This window comes from Ochotona princeps, chromosome 22, assembly GCF_030435755.1.
Source record: "Ochotona princeps isolate mOchPri1 chromosome 22, mOchPri1.hap1, whole genome shotgun sequence".
Classification (NCBI taxonomy): domain Eukaryota; kingdom Metazoa; phylum Chordata; class Mammalia; order Lagomorpha; family Ochotonidae; genus Ochotona; species Ochotona princeps.
The window spans coordinates 32,670,747-32,688,224 of record NC_080853.1 but is presented as its reverse complement, the minus strand read 5'-3'; the positions used below and the strand labels follow the sequence as shown (position 1 = coordinate 32,688,224).

Below are 17,478 nucleotides of genomic sequence, written 5' to 3'. Positions count from 1 at the left end.
GCATCATTAGCTCTTAGACACTGAGTGTAGACAGCCGGGGCGGGGGGCACTACAGGGCAACTGCCTGCTAAGGTTTCCCTTTCTGTGACTCAACCTCAGGCACAGGTGTTTTGTTTTTGTTTGTTTGTTTTACATTCACACACACTCATTCAGAGAGCCAGAAACATGATTGCATATTAACTCCTGCTTCTTATGCAAAAGCGACCAGCAGAGGGCTGGCGCGATGGCACAGTGGATGAAGCCTCCCCTTGCGGTGCTTGCAGCCCATGTCACAGCGTTGGTTCTAGTCTCCCTCCCCCTCCACCCCCCTCCCGCCAACTGCCCTGTTTCCCACCCAGCCTCCTGCTGATGTGCTCAGGGAAGCAAAGGAAAATGGCTAGAGTGTCGGAGCCCCTGCCACTTAGGTTGGAAAGTAGGATGTTGCTCCTGTCTGCTGGCTTCTGCTCGGCCCACATCTGGCTCACACAGATGTTTCTGGAGTGGCAGGTGCAAAAAAGGCTTGTTTTTGTTTTGGTTTTGGTTTTGGTTTGTTTCCTCCTGTGTGCGCTACATTTACAAGATGGTCAGATTCAGAACTTAAAATAATATATCTTTTAAAGCCCTGCTTTACTTTACTTTTCCACTTAATTCTTTTTGGTGAACTCTATACTGAATTTAAGTAGAATAACCGCTAGCCTTCCTTTGGCTACAGATGGCTGTGAGATTTGTAGCAAAGGCCCTTGCTTTCATGGGTTACAGATTTCTCATCCAGTGGGCAGCACGTTGGCTAGTTCCCACTTGGGGCATCTGGACTGCCATTTGTTGAATCCGGCCTCTGCGTCAGATGTCTGTGGTCTGCATTTTAGGGATATTTTGATATATTTGAAATTTGTCTTGTGTGGCCCCAAGCTTACAGATAGGTCTTGTAAAACTTTTTTTCCTGCTCATTTCTTCCCCTTAGGAGCTGCTGCTGTTGTTCTAAACACTTCGGGATTTTTCTTTTCCTAACTGCAGTTTGAATTCTTTTGATGTTGGCAGTTCTGACCCACAATTAAAGTTGCTTTGTTTTCTGCCGACGCTTTCTATTCAGCCTGCCCTCTGCTGCAATGTAGTTCCTTGTCAGGTGGGCACATGCGCTGCTGGGAACATGAATAGGCTGATTACCAAAGAGCTCATTTTGCTTTTTCTCTGGACACCTACTTCTTGTGCTGGCTCCAAATCGGTTGTTTTTGAGGCAGGTTTGAAAAGTTCAAGTTAACATATGCCTTTGCTCAAGTTCAAGTTCGACACCTGCCTTTCCTCTTCAAAGTCTAATCTTTGGACCAGCAGAACCTGCAACACTGGATGGCTTTTTAGAAATGTGGCAGCATTTAGGCCCTGCCACAGACCCTGTGTTAGCATTTTCATTGCAGTGAGAGCCCAGGGTTATTTAAGCATTAGATTGCGGTTGTTAACACTGTGGTTTATTGGAAGTCCGCTCACCATCAGGAAGCTGCAGACAAAGTTCGGCAAAATTAACAGCTTGGGAGACTGTTTAACTTAATATTCATGTGATTTATTTTAAAAACGGATGGAGGTGAGGGTGATAAAAAAATCTGCTAGCCACTGATTCACTCCCCAAATAGCAGCTACAATGGCCAGGTCTGCAACTCCATGTAGTCTATCCATGGCTGCTGCCTGCATGGTTAACAGGGGCCCAAGGACTTGGGCCTTTTTCCTGTGCTTTCTTAGGCATGTTACCAGGCAGCTGGAACAGAAGTTGAGCAACCAGGGCTCGAGTCAGAGCTCTAACATGGGAAGCTGGTGTCTCAGGTGACGGCTGAAACCATTGCACCGTCATGCTAACCCCGACTGTCTTTATCATGATCAAACGTCTCTAATTACTTGAAAGACTGAAGAACAGAGGTTGACACAGAGATCATCCAGCTGCTGGGAAACTCCTCAAATGCCTGCCATGGCTGGGGCCTTGCAGCCTGAAGCCAGGAGCCCAGGACTCAGTGCAGATAGTCCCATCTGCCTGAATCCCCACCATTGAGTTATTCTTTGGTGGAGTCGAGACCTACGGGTCCAGCAAAATCCTTCTTGGAACATGCTTTGGGGACTGCTTGATGGGGCACACCTGCTTAGGACCTGAGCCTGCAAGCAGGACATTGGGGTACATCCCTCCCCTCCCCTCAAAACCTCTACTCAAAGAGAACTTGGAGATGCCGAGTTCCAACCCTTGGAAGAATTGTTTCCTACATCAGAACCTGCAGATTGATTGCAATCTGTCAGGGCGATTTGACCTTGTCCATGCCTCAGCATCAGGAGGACCCGTGCTCAGCACCAGCATCACACAGGAGTGTCATCAGGAGGCCTGGTCTCCCTGGGGACTCTGGCTGTGCGCTTCTGACAAGCTGCAGGAAATGCTCATGCTGCCTGTTCCTGGCCCACACTTGGAGTAAAAAGCAGTAAAGTGTTTCACACAGGCATTCTCTCACAATGAAGTCTAGGGTGTGGGCTGGTCCAGCGGAAACGGGTTTGTCTTAGGTGAGGTTCGCAGAGCGGGATGTTGTTCCTGGAGCAGGAGCATACGAACTGAAAGGTGCCCACCATCTCTTCGGCCATGGTAGCCGCTTCTCTACCCGCTCCCGAAGAGCCCTCCCACGCTTTTGGTGAGGACCAGTTCTCTAATGAATAGTCATTCCTCCTTCCCTGATATTGCCGTATGGGGGAGACGGAAGTTGATCCCACGTTCTGCCTAAGCAAAATCTCTCAACCAAGCGTCGTGAGAAAGCACCAGGTGAAGAGGCAGGGCTTGGCAAGTTCTTTGAATCCCTCCTTTGCCTCTCCCAGTTCTTCTGAGAAGCAGTAAGCTCTGGGGTTCCTATCTGAAGCCTAAATAATTCTCTGCACCCCTAACCACATACTTGATATTTTAAAAAGATAAAAAAAAACCATGAAAAGTGTGTTTTCCTTTGTGAGCCGCTGTGACATGATGTGACCCCCATCCCAAATCAGATGTCCCCCTTCCCAGAATACAGCCCATCGTCCAGGCTTGACTTCATGAAAGAGAGAATGAAATCAAGAATCTCATGTTACAACCTATTTGAATTATCAAAAAGAAGGCTTTCCTCACTGTTCCTTTTGTCTGCTCAGTCCTATTTGGGCTAAAATGCTTGATTCTTGCAACAAGTACAGTTCTTGGGACTCAAGTTCAGCACACTGTAGATCAAAATCGAAATGATTGGGTATTTTTCATGATATCTGTGACTCCACGGAATGAAGGAAGAAATGTATTCTATTTTAAAAGATCGAGGAAAATGAAGCATTTTGCAAGAACAGGATGTTCCCTTGAAGCAACTGTGTTCACAGGTTACTGGGTGCAAGATGTGTCTAGTGGAGCCAGGGGCCACGGCCTCCAGACAGTAGGATCTTGTTATAATCACTTGCTCTTTACATAGGAAAGGTGTTGGCATCCCCTGTCCTTTCTAAGAACAGCTGGGATCAGTAGACCCAGAGCCGTGCAGAGTCTGATGCCCAGCCCAGGCACGCTGCAGGTCCAGCCCCATGCTGTCACATCAGCTTCCGGCTGCAGAGGTCTCGGCCCTGCTGTGCTGTTTGGCAGGACCCTCTCCACAAGTGGAGCAGTGTTTCCCTTTCTTGTTCCACATTTGAGGAGTCGTCCTCCCTCCCTCTACTCCTCTCCCCTTCCCCCAGTCACTTCCCTTCCTCATTCTTTTACTCTTATTTCCTCACCCGCCTCAATACTCTCCTGATGCAACTCCCTGTCGGTTTCACAAATTCCATGCAAGAATTCATCCAGGGCCGCACGCGAGACCTTCCCCTCTGAGTGTCTTGCAAGTGAGTTAGTAACAGGCAATTCCACGAAAAGGCCTGAGTCTCTAACTCTGGGGTTTGCATGATGTCCGTGTGTAGCTCTGCATCCGACCCTACGAATAGCCTTCAGCAGGCCAGTGCCTTCTCTGTCTGCCTGTGTGTTAAATGCAAATCCACGCAAGCTAAGGGCATGCAAAGGTGAACATGGATCCTGAGTGGGGGGTTTGGACAATTGTCTGTTTTTAAGAAAAAAAACAACTTAAGGCACAAGGGACTTGGTGTCAGGCTCTGGAAGGAAGCCTCACTACTTGTTTTTTCTTTGCTTTTCCCATCCCCACAGTCCGAAGCAGCAAGCCAAGATGGCAGAGTACTGCCGGCTCATCTTCGGGGACGCGCTTCTCATGGAGCCCCTGGAAAAATACCCGGTAAGCCTCTGCAGGAACACCCGTGCTATTTATGATCGGGGCTAAGGGGACACTTACTCACTTCCTTCCCATGTTTATGTATCCTGGTAAGATTCATGCACTTGATAATGAGTGCTCTGACCAAGAGCACCCCAGCAGTGGGCCCCACTGAGGATGGAAGACATGCCTCTGTTCTCTTCCTTTTCCCAAGCTGACGTGATTCATGGGTCGTGGAGCATCGCAGCAGTTTCGCAGTCAGCCATGGGGAACAGCCTAGGGGAACTCTGTTCCTCGCGCAAGGAGTGTTGTCCCATTAGGCCCCCCATGAAAGCAATGTGCAACTGGACGCTGTAGAGGGCACCGAGACTCCTGGTCTGGCTCTGCTGGCTGCAGAACTGAAGCCTCCTCTTGTCATGGGAACATAGCTGCTTTGGAACAGAACGTAGCAGAGAGATGCTAATGTAGCTTCTCCTTGGTCGGACCGTCACGTCCAATCTCCGTGTGTCCCTAAGTGAGTTCATGCTGGGCCACGTCTTCCCAGCTCATTGTAAGCAAAGAAGAAAGTTGGATCGTTCTAAAAATAACCCATCTGTTGACTTGCACGCATGCTCTCTGATACAATGCCTATTCACCCTCTCTCGGGAAATTGACATTCTCATTAGGTGTGTAAGTGGGAAACACTGGAATCAAGCTTGAAAACAAGGTAGCTTGAATCTCAGGGCTGGAAGAAAGTCTAAAGCCCTGGGCCACGTTGCTGAGACATGCAACTTTTTCCTGTTTTCAGGCTGTGGCTGAAAGGTGGATTCCACAGGCGCACTTTAAAGCTACCAAGTGTCTTTGCCAAGCCCACACCTGTGCCTGACTTTCTGTCTTTAAAATTCAGTCCAGGGACATCTTACACATCCCACATCAGGATAGGTTGATTTCTGTGATTCATGGGAAAACTCCTGGAAGTTTGGGCTTCATCTAGCGAATTGATAAGTACATTTCTTTGATCTTCGTGTGAATTTTGTTGTGGAAAACTGGAAGTAATTAAAATGTGTCTGATGTATGTACTAAAAAGAAATCGACATCTATTAACCAGGCCCTCCTGCAGGCACACAGATCAGTGAGCCATGTGGAGGGTGGCAAAGAAGGCTTAGCTATTCTAAGAACACAATCTGGGCTGGCTAGGGGTTTGGTGCAGCAATCCGAAGGCAAGTCATGGTGTCGACACAGAACATGTTTCTTTTTTTGCTCAGCTGGAATCCGGAGTTCCTCTTCCAAGCCCTATGGATTTAATGTATAAAATTTTGGTAAAAAACAAGAAGAAATCACACAAGTCATCAGAAGGAAGTGGCAAAAAGAAGCTCTCTGAGCAAGCATCCAACACGTACAGCGACTCCTCCAGTGTGTTCGAGCCCTCGTCCCCCGGAGCCGGTGAGGGGCTGGTGGGGTCTCCCTCTGGTGGTCCGGGTGGGCATAAGAGTCGCCGCCCAGAAACGTCCTATTTCTTCCCAGTGCTGCCTCGTTGGTTTTCTGTGCTTGTTATAGACACTCTTTATAGCTGTATTTTCCTCTGGCCACATCTAGGAAATCTCTGTTTTTCATTAAGAACCCATCCAGTTCATTCAGCACACCCCTTCCCCAGTCGCCACCCTTCCCCTCTCACATCTGCGAAGCACCTTGGGTCGTGCAAAGTAAATGTGTCCGGGGGACACAGGTATCCCGGGAAGCCATGATTCTGGCTGCTTCATTAACCAAAGCATCTTGGAGTTGATCCTGTGGATTTGGACTTCTTCATGGGAAACATGAACCAGAGGATTCATTGTGGGCTCTTGGTGGCTTGCTGGATAGTTCTGGCTGTTTTGATCCAACTGTATTTTCTAGAGCTTTTTAGAAATGTGCAGTGGAGCAATTATTTTAATTATCTAGCAAAGCTACAAAGCGGTGCTTATTATCTTTAGTTTTGCTTTTAAATTTAGGTTGAATTAGACTGTTGTGGTGGATGAGAAAATAATTCAGAGTGGGCACTCATTTCCTTTATCATCTATAATTGTGTCTCGTGTATTTCCTAAGTTCAGTCAGAATCTTGACAATCTAAAAACCGCATTGCCAAACTCCTCTGATTGGAAGGCGATCAAGAGGAGGAAAGTTGAAGCTTAGTTCCTGGGAAGCTCTTCAATGAGACGTTCAGCTTACATAGGAACAGTCACTATGGGAAACTGCTTAGAATCTACAAAGGCTGGATGTGTGTTTCCTGGGCAGTCTCATTCCCCGGATGTTGAACCAGCAAACGGGTGTTGATGTTTGCCAAGAGACCTGTTGGAGAAGCCTTGAAAGCAGTGACGGTCAGACACCTGTTCATGGCTGAGGGTTGTATTCACACAAAGAAAAAGCATGTAGCAATGAGAAAGACAGTCGGCTACACCTAAATCCTATCTGAAGGACAGAAGGCAGCAGCCCTGGGCTCTGCTGTTGCCAGCCAGCTGCTGCATAATCCTCACCTCTCAGTGGCTGATGAATCTTCAGTTTTTCTCTAAGTTGATATTTCCTTTGATTGTCTAACATCCTTCTCAACAAATATCACATCGTTGTTTGCAAGTGTTTTGTTCTGTAGCTCTTGGATATGTGTTTCAAATGTCCTTATGCAACTCTGGCTCATTTCTCAGGAACAGCTTTTGTTTTCAGTAAGAACGTTCTTTTGGAAATGTTTGGAGGCATGTCATCAGGAGACCCTGTCTCCTGACAGAGCTGCGTCCCTTGGAGGCCAGTGAACAAGCCACATCTTCCTCTGTATGTGCGGGCTTGGTTCTTCTCCATCTCCGCTTCTCACTGCCCTTCCTCTTCCCCTTGCTAGCAGGATGTACAACACTCTGATTTTTGCGGGCTGTGAGCATGATTGCTTCATACAAAGACGCGATCTGTTAGTAATTTGGTAGATTTCCTAAGCTAGTCCCAGAGTCTGTTGTGCAATAATAATTTATTTCACTGGTGATTTTGTACATCTTAATGGGTAGGTAGACCTTTACGTTAAAGGGCACTGCTCATGGGCCACTTAATTTGTAGATGCTTGTAGTCCTGGGAACCCAGAGAACTTGAAAACCATGAAACAGGTCCCATTTCAAAGCCAGTTTTCTTAGCATGGCCCCTGTTGGCCAGTTGCCTGGTCCAGGATCCAGCTGTTTGACAGTCTCCCTGTCCTAAAGAACTAGAGCAAAGTAAAATGATTTTTTAATAAAGAGGTATTCATTTTTATTGGAAAGGCAGAGTTCCAGAGAGAGACTTTCCATTCCCTGGTTTATTCCTCTACCAAATTGAACTTGACTATTCTGAATCCAAGAGAACCAGAAGCTTCTTCCAGGTCTCCCATGTGGGTGCAGGGGCCCAAGGTCTGGGGCCATCAGCTGCTGCTTTCCATGGTACATTAGCAGAGGGCTGGATCAGAAGTGGAGCAGTTGGAACTCAAACCAGCACTCATATGGAATACCAGCTTTGTGGTGGGAAGCTTAATTTACTATGCCACAGCACCAGCCCAGCACCCTCCCTTTTTAAAAATTCAATGAAATTCACTCAAATGCTTCCAAAAATTTACAAAGAGTTCCATAAGTATGTGCACTTACCATATGTTAATTTAAAAACTAATAGAAGTTTTTCTGCATCTTATGAGGGGGAAAAAAACTAGATCCCTGTGCTTATAATACTCTAAAAGGAAGACTAAGTTCCCATTTCCTGTGTGATAACATGTAAGTCAGTGATTCTGATGTGTCAGTAGAAGACACTGATACCTTGTGTCCCATGAAACACTTTATAAACAGTCTACTCACAGCTTCTTAAATTGCTTGATGAAAAGAACCTTCTCTCTGATTAAAAAAAGTAATCGAAAATAATAGTAAAACTTGGAACAAAACTTTGGTAGTAAAATATGTAAGTGGCCAGACCCTAAAAAAATGTCCCTCAAACGAGTTACATTTTTCTTCAAAAGGATAATTGAGTCACTTTGTTCATTCGCAAAAACAAACATCCTAAAATGAGTTTATGTGATTTTCTTAAGTAAATAAGTCATAAATAATAACCCTTGTTGGTCCCCAAGCATTTTCCTTGCCAAGTATTTCTCCGTAAGGTATTTCATAAATACATTGATTACAGATACTACTCAGGCATTTGTTAGTCAAATGGAAACCTGAATAATGTGGGCCCTCTGTTAAGTTTGAGGGAGCCAGCTAACTTTCAGGATGGTGACATGTGCGGGGAGGTACTGGGCAAGCAGGGTGCCCCATAACTTAGCCTATACCGCCCTCTACTGAGCTGCTTGTGGTACTACATGAGTGAACCCCGAACGCTAAAAGTAACTCAAGCAACCAATTTGCCTTTACTCTTTCCTTGAAAAAAATATTTGTTTTATAGCTGATGTTATTGGTTCCAGCGGAAACCCAGGCCCATATGATGACAGAATGGTGTTGTAAATGTAAGCACAAATGTGATTATGTAACTTGGCAGAAGCGTCCATTGAGCTAAATGTTGAACTCCGTTTGCTTGAATTATATTTTCAAGCGGGGTGCTATCTAAGGATTATTTACCAACCTCGCCCTTTCCTTTGAGATGTCATGTTGTGAGTTTGTAGGTGTGTGCATTGTGTAGAAGGCCATGGACCCTACACAATCTTCCCGACAAATAGTGGGATGCCCAGCAGTTCCCATGTGCTTGTTTGCGTTGCCACGGCCCCACAGCTCTGGCAGCCTTACAGCTCTGAGTCCTCTGAGTTCCTGCAGGAGACGCACGCGAGCTCGCTGGGTTACGGGCAAGCACTGGCTAGTCAGAGCCTGAAAAACGAAGAAACAACTTGGCCACATCAGGCTGTATCCGTTTTCGGATTCACAGAAATTAAACCTCCCCCAAAGAAATTGGAGAGTTCAAACTATGGTCAGCATACCCTCCCTGGGAAGGGAGCAACGTGGCATTCTCTTTACTATTGAAACCATATACAGAAAAAAAAAAAATGTGCAGAGAAACATGGTTGGTAGAACTTGAATATTTTAAATGGTATTTATGTATGAATCCTATTTAGAAAAAGCTACCTGCAGCCAAGTGTCGGGGGCCACGTGCCTCCTGTCATAGGATGCTGTGTCCATCGGTGGCCAGCTCCCGTCCTGGCACGCCCGGAAGGCAGCCCTGTGACGGCCAGTGTGGCCGAGCCTCTGCCTCCCACGATCCCGACACAGCCCAATTCATCTGGGAACAGAACCAGGGGAGGGGAGGCCTCTCTGCTTCTGAAAGAACTCATTTTAAATATCCCTAGATTCTCCATCACTGATACCATTGAAAACTTTTTTGGGGAAAAAAAAAAAAGGATTTTTCGGGGAAAAAAAGTGTCATACTTGGGGAACTCTTATGTGTCACAAGAGCTTTGACTGTGTTATTTCCACGTGACAGGGGAAGCTGACACAGAGAGCGATGATGATGATGATGACGACGACTGTAAGAAGTCTTCAATGGACGAGGTGAGCGCAGGGCCTTGCAGCCTCCGTCCTGGTCCAGCCTCCTGAGCGTATCCCGTGGCGTCCTTCTGCCATCTAGTGGCCAAAAGAGTACATGTGCGCGAGCCGACAGCGGCTTCAATTTTTTTAGGCATTTGGTGGAATTTTCGGTTTAGTCCAGAAATGTCCAGAGTTTGGACAGAAGTTCAGAAACATGCAATTAATTCCATCATTAGCCTGAGCGTCCTCAACCAAAAAATATTAATGGCACAGAAGAAAATCAAGGGCACATCCCCTGGGGGTTAGAATTTCCTTTGGTGGATTCCTGGGCTGTGTCTACGGGACTTGCCTTCAGATTGTGGGAAGGTCTCTCTTGCAGTGCCGGTAGCCTCACAGTGCAGCTTAAAATAACGAGTCACTGTTCGTGCTTGTTCTGCCTTTCGTTTCCTGTAATGCAGTCTAAACTTGTGATTCATTATGTTCCCCCGATCCATTTGTACTTAATTCCCAAGTAGACTTTACAAGTCTCGTAAAATATATCTGCCTGAGAGTGACTTCAATTGTACGTGATTTTTTTCATTGATGATTCTTGATTGTTTCAGAACTGCCTTACTAATTGGTCTATTTGCAAGTCCTTATGTCGCCGTTGGTATTTAACCTAAACATTATAACTAGAACCCTCGGTGGAAAAACTGATACGAGGAAATATCAGATCTCTGCATAGAGTGGTGTTTTGTGCTCACCTGCCATAGTTTTTTTTTTTTTTTCTACTTTTTTGAAATCTGTATGGGACGCTCATATCCCATCCTGTAGTCGCTCTGTTCTGTGCTCTGGCTTCTGGCCGATGTACCCGCTGGGAGGCAGCAGGTGGTAACTCACTTATTTGAGTATCTGCTACTAGGCAGAAGGCTTCAGCTGGGTCCCCCGTGCCTGGCTTGGGCCTGGTTCTGCCCTGGCTGTTGGGGGAATCGGAGAAATCTTGTCCAAGTGGCAGATCTCCCTATACCCTGTACAGGAGCTATGTCAAAGCACGTCCAAGTGCTGTGTGGCTGGCAGGTCCACTAGAGTGAAAGGAGAATGTCCTGGGCGCGAGGCGATGTTTTGAGCACCTTGGTACACATGAACTTAGATCATAAGAAAGCTCCTTAGACTCCAGGGGCTGGTGTGATCCTAATTCTGGTGTGAAGTTACTGATCAAGATTGCAGAGTTTCTAACCCACCATCTGCAGCTTTAAAAATCAGACAATTTGTTCTAGAATGCAAGCTCCTGACCCCTACACTGCCCATCCTGCTAAAGGGCTCAGAATGAACCAAAAAAGGGAGAGATTGAAAAACATACAGGACAATAATAGTTATGTAGGTATCTGGGTCCATTTCCCCAAGACATGTTATTATTAATGTTATCGCTAACAATCTTCAGTTCATCCAATGGCTACCTTCCTCATTTTGCTATGTAGTTCTGGAAACATTAACCGTAAATCTCGTTGACAGATGGTCTGCTGTGCATGCTGACATACACCTGAGTGATTTCCAATGAATGTGAAGTTGAGTCCTCTGTTGAAATGCAGAGTCCGACCTCCCGAGAGTGGCTGGAGGGGGTCTGTGTTTCGGCTCTCAGGGGTCCTTGTCCACACTGCCAGCAGCCTCTAAATTTCCCTCCCTGCACCCCTCACTCCTGTAAAATGAGGCATACGCTGAGAAGCCCTAAACCCCACGCCCGAAACTCAGGATGCTCCAAAAGTCAAAGCGACAGAGCACTGATGTGGCTCCATGCGTGGAAAATGACACACCATGAAACTTCGTTGAATGCCAAATCTTACTGAAAACAGTCTGTAAGATGCCTAGGGGCCGTGTGTAGGGTGTATATGTGAAATAGAAGTGAATTTCATGGTTAGATTTGGATCCCATCCCCAAGACTCCTCATGATGTAACTGCAAATATTTAAAACTCCCAAACCATTGCAAATCCAAAGCGTGTCTGGTTCCAAACATGTCAGAAGGGAGAAACTCAACCTTTATGTTTTGCGTGTTCTTTCTCCTGCAATGATGTTCCATCGGTCACTCACCATCTTCAGAATGGAGCTGAGTTTCTTCCTGTTGGAGTGGCATGCACCTGGGCAGGAAAACGAACCCTAAGTCTTGGTAATGCAAGCCTGACTTGTCTTCCGCTTACAGGGGACCGCAGGGAGTGAAGCCATGGCCACAGAAGAAATGTCCAACCTGGTGAACTATATCCAGCCAGTGAAGTTTGAGTCATTTGAAATTTCTAAAAGTAAGTTTTCGTGGAGAAAAACCCCTACTGGAATATTTAGTGGTCATGTGTTATATATAAGACAGTTGAATCAAACAACGTTGCCTGCAGTAGAACTATTGGGTGCTGAAATCTTAAATGTGTAACCTTGTTATCTTCACGCATCTAGCTATGGAGAAGGTGTCCCCTCAAATACGTAACAGGGCTAGAGGCCATTCGTGGTCTGAAAGGTATTAAATCAGCAGGCAGGACACTGAACATCTTACCTTTATGTTTTGTTTGCAACAATATAGAATCTAAATGAGAGAGAGGGGACTAACTACCCCATTTTCCAGAACTCCAGCCATGAAAAATAGAACCGATTCACCTGTGTGCTTGTGTTCATTTTGAATGTTTGGGAGAATGAATAGTTAACTTCACATACAACCACACATTCCCCACTGCATGCAAAGGAAAATATCCTCTGTGTGTGTGTGGAGAGAAGAGTGTTTTCCTGAATGTTTTTATTTGCATGGAAATAAGAGATGCTGTCACAGCTAGGGCACTTTCAGGACTTACCTGTCTCGTACAAGGATCTCCTCTTGGAAACCAAAACCCTGCCTCTGGGAATAGATGGCCTTGGCAGAGCCATCTGGATCCACATAGCACCAAGAGCCTCAGCTTAGTGGCTCCTGTCTAGCTCTCTGCAACAAAGAACTTACCTGCCAGTGGCGATGCCAACATTTTTGATGTTTAAAATACTGATTCCCTCCCCCCCCCCCGTAAGGATGGCTAAGTTTGTAATATCCTAAAGTGGCATACCACTGGGACCTTGCCTGGCTGCCAAATCACTGTTCCTGGTTATTAGTGCAAACTACTAGACCAGCAGGCACGTGTGAGCAGGAGCAGGTGCATTTGCGTGTATCAGAACCAGACAGGCTCACAGACAAGATCTGTCTTTCCTGTTTATCATGTCATTTTCCAGTTTCAAAAAGAATACTGAAATATTTCCCAGAGCACTCTGAATTAACGTTGATTTCACTAACAGCTTAAAACAGCTAGAGGAAGGTAGATTTACCATACACCGAGAAGTTGAGTGAACTGGAGGAATTCGGTGAGGCTGTTTGGAGCCGGTTAAGGGAAGGAATGAAGAGCAGAGTCCATTCATTTTAAAGATCATGCTGAAGTTTTCCAAGAAATGTCACAACCACAAGGGCCAGTTTGTAGGACCAATTTTAAGGACTACTTGTGTGCAAAGATCCCAGCAGCAGAGTAAGTGGTTGGAATCCGGTGACACCTACATGCATTTAAGATTCACTCATGTTCCCAAATTGCGCAGAGGAGGGAGAGCTGATCTGGGTAGTCAGTGCCACAAGCAGCAAACCAGCAGGTTCAACCTGTTGCGTAGGTCAGTGGCTCCCAGAAAAGGTTGCGTGTGAAAATCATGTTCAGCGTTAGTTACCCTTCGTGAAACATGCCTACTTCTTTCCGAACATTGTAATTTGTTTCGTTGTATTTCTCACTTTCATGTTATTGTTATTATTTCATCCAGAGAGAAATAAGAGTTTTGAAATGTCTTCCTTCGTGGAAACCAAAGGACTTGAGCAGCTTACAAAATCTCCAGTGGAATTCGTGGAGTATCCTTGATTTGACTACTTAATTAACACAACGGAGTCTGTGTGTTGCCTGCTTGATAAGCACGAAGATGCCTAAAATGACTGGGCACGTGGCAGTGTGGTAGCCTGGGGTGTGAGAAGTGTGAACTAGCCTTGGAATAAGGGAACTCAGTGCCAGAGGTGCCAGCTTTCACTGCCATGCCACAACGCCAGCCAGAAGTCCAAACTTGAAGGTCACCTTCACCTCGTTCGTTCCTGTGCCCTTTGAGGATTTATTTAATCCTTATTTCTGTCATTCACAAACAAAATAATTGTCCTAGCTTTATCATTTGCTGCCTGCGTTAGTTGTAATATAGGGAAGGGGGGGTCTTTGTACATCATGTGTCTATAAGATGTAGTATACATAATACATTTACATACTAGGCAGGGCACCTCACATAATGTGTGTGTTTTCAAAATAACTGGCAGGGGGAGCAGTGTCATGGCCCTGCAGGTGAAACGTTTGAGTTTCAGTTTGAATGCTGGCCACTCCACTTCTGCCCCAGCTCCCTCCTGGTGCGCCTGGGAGAGTCGTGGAGGATGCCCCACATACGTAGACCCTGCCGCCCATGTGGGCGTGCTGGGTGCAGTTCCAGCCTCCTGGCTCCTGCCTGACCCAGCCAGGCCGTTGTGATCCACTGGAGAGTGAACCACAAGATGGAAGAGTTCTCTCTCTCACACTGTCGGTCTTTCCCTTTCTGTGGCTGTCTTTCCAAATTTTTTAAAAATCAGATAAACAGAAGTAACTGTGACGCTGATTACATTAATGTAAATAAATGTAACTGACAATGGCTTCGTGATTATCTGCAAGAAGTTTATTGTTATTCATGAATCCAAATAAAACAAAGCATGCCATTAAAATTTTTTTAAAAAATATTTATTTTTATTGAAAAGGCAGATTAACAGAAAGACAGAGAGACAGAAAAAGATCTTCCATGCACTGGTTTACTCCCCCAATGGCCATAATAGCCAGAGCTGAGCTGGTTGGAATCCAGGAGCCAGGATCTTCCTCCAGCTCTCCCACATGGGTGCAGAGTCCCAAGGCTTTGGGCCATCCTGCACTGCCCTACCAGACCAGAGTTGAGAGCTGGCTAGGAAGTGGATCAGCTGGCATAGGAACCAGTGCCCATATGGGATGTTGGCAGTTGCAGGCAGGGAATTAGCCAACTGAGCCATCACACTGGACCCTGAAACTTTTTTTAAAGTAAAATACCACGGAGCCTGGTGCGGTAGCCTAGTGGCTAAAGTCCTCGCCTTGAACACACCAGGATTCTATATGGGCTCCAGTTCTAACCCCAGTGGCCGCTCTTCCCATCCAGCTCCCTGCCTGTGGCCTGGAAAAGCAATCGTGAACAACCCAAAGCCTTGGGACCCTGCACCCATGTGGGAGACCCAGAAGGCACTTCGGGCTCCTGGCTTCAGATCAGCAAGCTCTGGCTGTTGCGGCCACTTGGGGAGTGAATCATCAGATGGAAGATCTTCCTCTCTGTCTCTCCTCCTCTCTGTATATCTGACTTTGTAATAAAAATGAATGAATCCTTTAAACAAAACACCACAAAAATTTCCAAAGACCTCAATTTCATGAAGTCAGTCCTACAGTAACAGTTACCTAGATAACAATAATAAGTAAGCTTGTAGATAAAGTCCTGTTCTGACGATCACTATTGTTAGTGTCTATTATTGGCTGTGTAGTGGAGCTTTTATTATGTGTGTCTTAACCCAGTCCTCAGAATCATCCGATGATGTAGTAACAGTTAAATCTGTTTGCTCGATGAGACCAGTGCTTGAGTCCCTGACACCCTTATGGGGGACACAGGTGTAGCTGCTGGCTTTTGGACTTGCCCGGCCCAGCCACAATGGTTACAGCCATTCCGGAGAGTAAACCAGCAGAGGCAGCCCCTCTCTTGCTCTTCACAATAAATAAAGGCAGAGGGACAGCGAGAAAGAGAAAAATCTTCCATCTGTTGGTTCACTCCCCCTGTGGCCACAATAGCCAGAGTTTTGAGCTGATCCAAAGACAGGAACCAGGAGCTTCTTCCAGGTCTCCCACGAAGGTGCAGGGTCCCAAGGCTTTGGGCCATCCTTGACTGTTTTCCCAGGCTACAAGCAGGGAGCTGGATGGGAAGAGGAGTCACCAGGTTTAGAACTAGCGCCCATTTGATATCCCGGTGCGTTCAAAGCAAGGATTTAGCCACTAGGCTACCATGCTGGGCCCAATAAATCTTAAATAAAGACCATGTGGAATTGTTTAATATTCCCCAGTTGCTTAAGATCAAACGAATGATAGGAAGCAGGATCAGAAACTGCTGTGCTGCGTTTATCTTGGTATCAATCGTGAAGTCTCACCCCATCCCATACCCAGCACACCCCCATCTCCTCTGTGCACCTGGCTGTTAAGAGCACACCCAACACACACCACAGCATCCCACTGACTCAGACTCCGTCCCGTTTGCAACTTGAGCAGTTCTGCCCACAAGGCTGTGCCAAGGCGATGCTGTGCTCCTGTTGTAAGAGCTCGCCGGTTGGGTTTCTTCAGAATGGTTTTGTGTGTCTCCCTCTCCGGCGCTGAGAGGCCACGCGACGTAGACAGTTGGCTACTAATACAAACTGCTTGTGTAATTGTATTCACTACTTAACGTGATGGTCCAGATATAACAAGATGCAGCTTAGTCGGATCTACCCCAAAGGGACGCGCGTGGACTCCTCCAATTACATGCCTCAGCTCTTCTGGAACGCAGGCTGTCAGATGGTGGCTCTCAACTTCCAGACCGTGGGTGAGCGGCCCGGGTCATGCTGGTGGTGATGCTGTCACGTGCTCAGGAAATGGTCGCCACACTGAAGGGACAGAGCTGGCCACACCAAGAATGCAGATTGGGGAAACTGAGGCATTTTCGTGAATGATGTACCAACAGGGTTTTATTTGTGCTAGGTTTGCATTGTTTTTTACAGAATGATGTTCCTACTTTTTAAAGGAAATATAGATTTGTTATAGAAAAATAACAAATCCAAAATGGTACAAAGAAAAAGAAAAACAAAACTACCAGGAATGGTGCTGTGTTAGAATACCGTTAATGTGTGGGCTTTTTGAATATGTATACATGATTTTCCAATAATTTCTTGACAAGTCATGTATTTATATACTTTTAGATAGTATCCAGAAACCATGGATCAATAGTTCTTGTCTCTTGGAAAAAAATCAGTGTGTAAATAGATTTTGATTGTAAGTAATCATAGAAATAAGCATTTTTAAAATAATTTCTTTCTATGCAGTAGAAACCAAAGAACTATAGCATCACCTCTGAGTGGGAGTGCAGACATTCATCTTTAAAACTATGCCTTTGTAGAGTAGAAATCAGTTTAAGGAGTAAGGCTTTATCCTAGAGATTTGAGATGCACAGCTCCCATGTGTGAGTAGCTGGCTTCAAATCATGGCTCTAGTTTCTGGCTGTGGCAGACCATGGCAGGGGTTCAAATCCCGGCTAGTGTTCTGGCCATCGTAGCCCACTGTAGGCTGCAGTGATGGCGCAGGTATTTGGGTTCGTGCCTCCCTCCCGGGAGACTGGACTGAGTCTTCGGCTGCCAGCTCCAGCTTCTGGTCACCCATCATGAGCGTTTTGGACGTGAGTTGGCCAATGGGACCATTGTCTATGTTTTTCTGTATCTCAGAAAAATTAATTTAAAAAAGATTTTTGTCACCACAACAATATTCAATAAAATATATGCCTGATCTTTCTGTGTTTAGTTGTTGAAGGTTTTAGTTAGTAGAGCCTTTAAGACTTTAATACAAATGTGAAGTGTTATTTCAGGGAAATCATAAGTAAAATATTGAGCTAAAAAACTGGAAAAATTGGAAGAAGCATAACTTTCCAAAAAGTGAATTGATCAAATATGCTTTATTCCAATATATCTATTCAAAGGAAACCCATGTAGCTGACA

General features: G+C 45.8%; 1 protein-coding gene across 2 annotated transcripts in view; it reads left to right on the top strand.

Moving 5' to 3' along the window:
• The window catches only part of PLCB1 (phospholipase C beta 1), a 616,791-nt gene that overhangs the window by 491,783 nt on the left and 107,530 nt on the right, over positions 1-17,478 (top strand). For both annotated transcript variants that reach the window (XM_004593350.2, XM_004593351.2), the window contains exons 13-18: positions 4,139-4,223; positions 5,444-5,621; positions 9,615-9,682; positions 11,833-11,929; positions 13,440-13,524; positions 16,192-16,316. In XM_004593350.2, the coding sequence (XP_004593407.2) occupies positions 4,139-4,223; positions 5,444-5,621; positions 9,615-9,682; positions 11,833-11,929; positions 13,440-13,524; positions 16,192-16,316 (638 nt within the window). The remainder of the gene's footprint in view (positions 1-4,138; positions 4,224-5,443; positions 5,622-9,614; positions 9,683-11,832; positions 11,930-13,439; positions 13,525-16,191; positions 16,317-17,478) is intronic.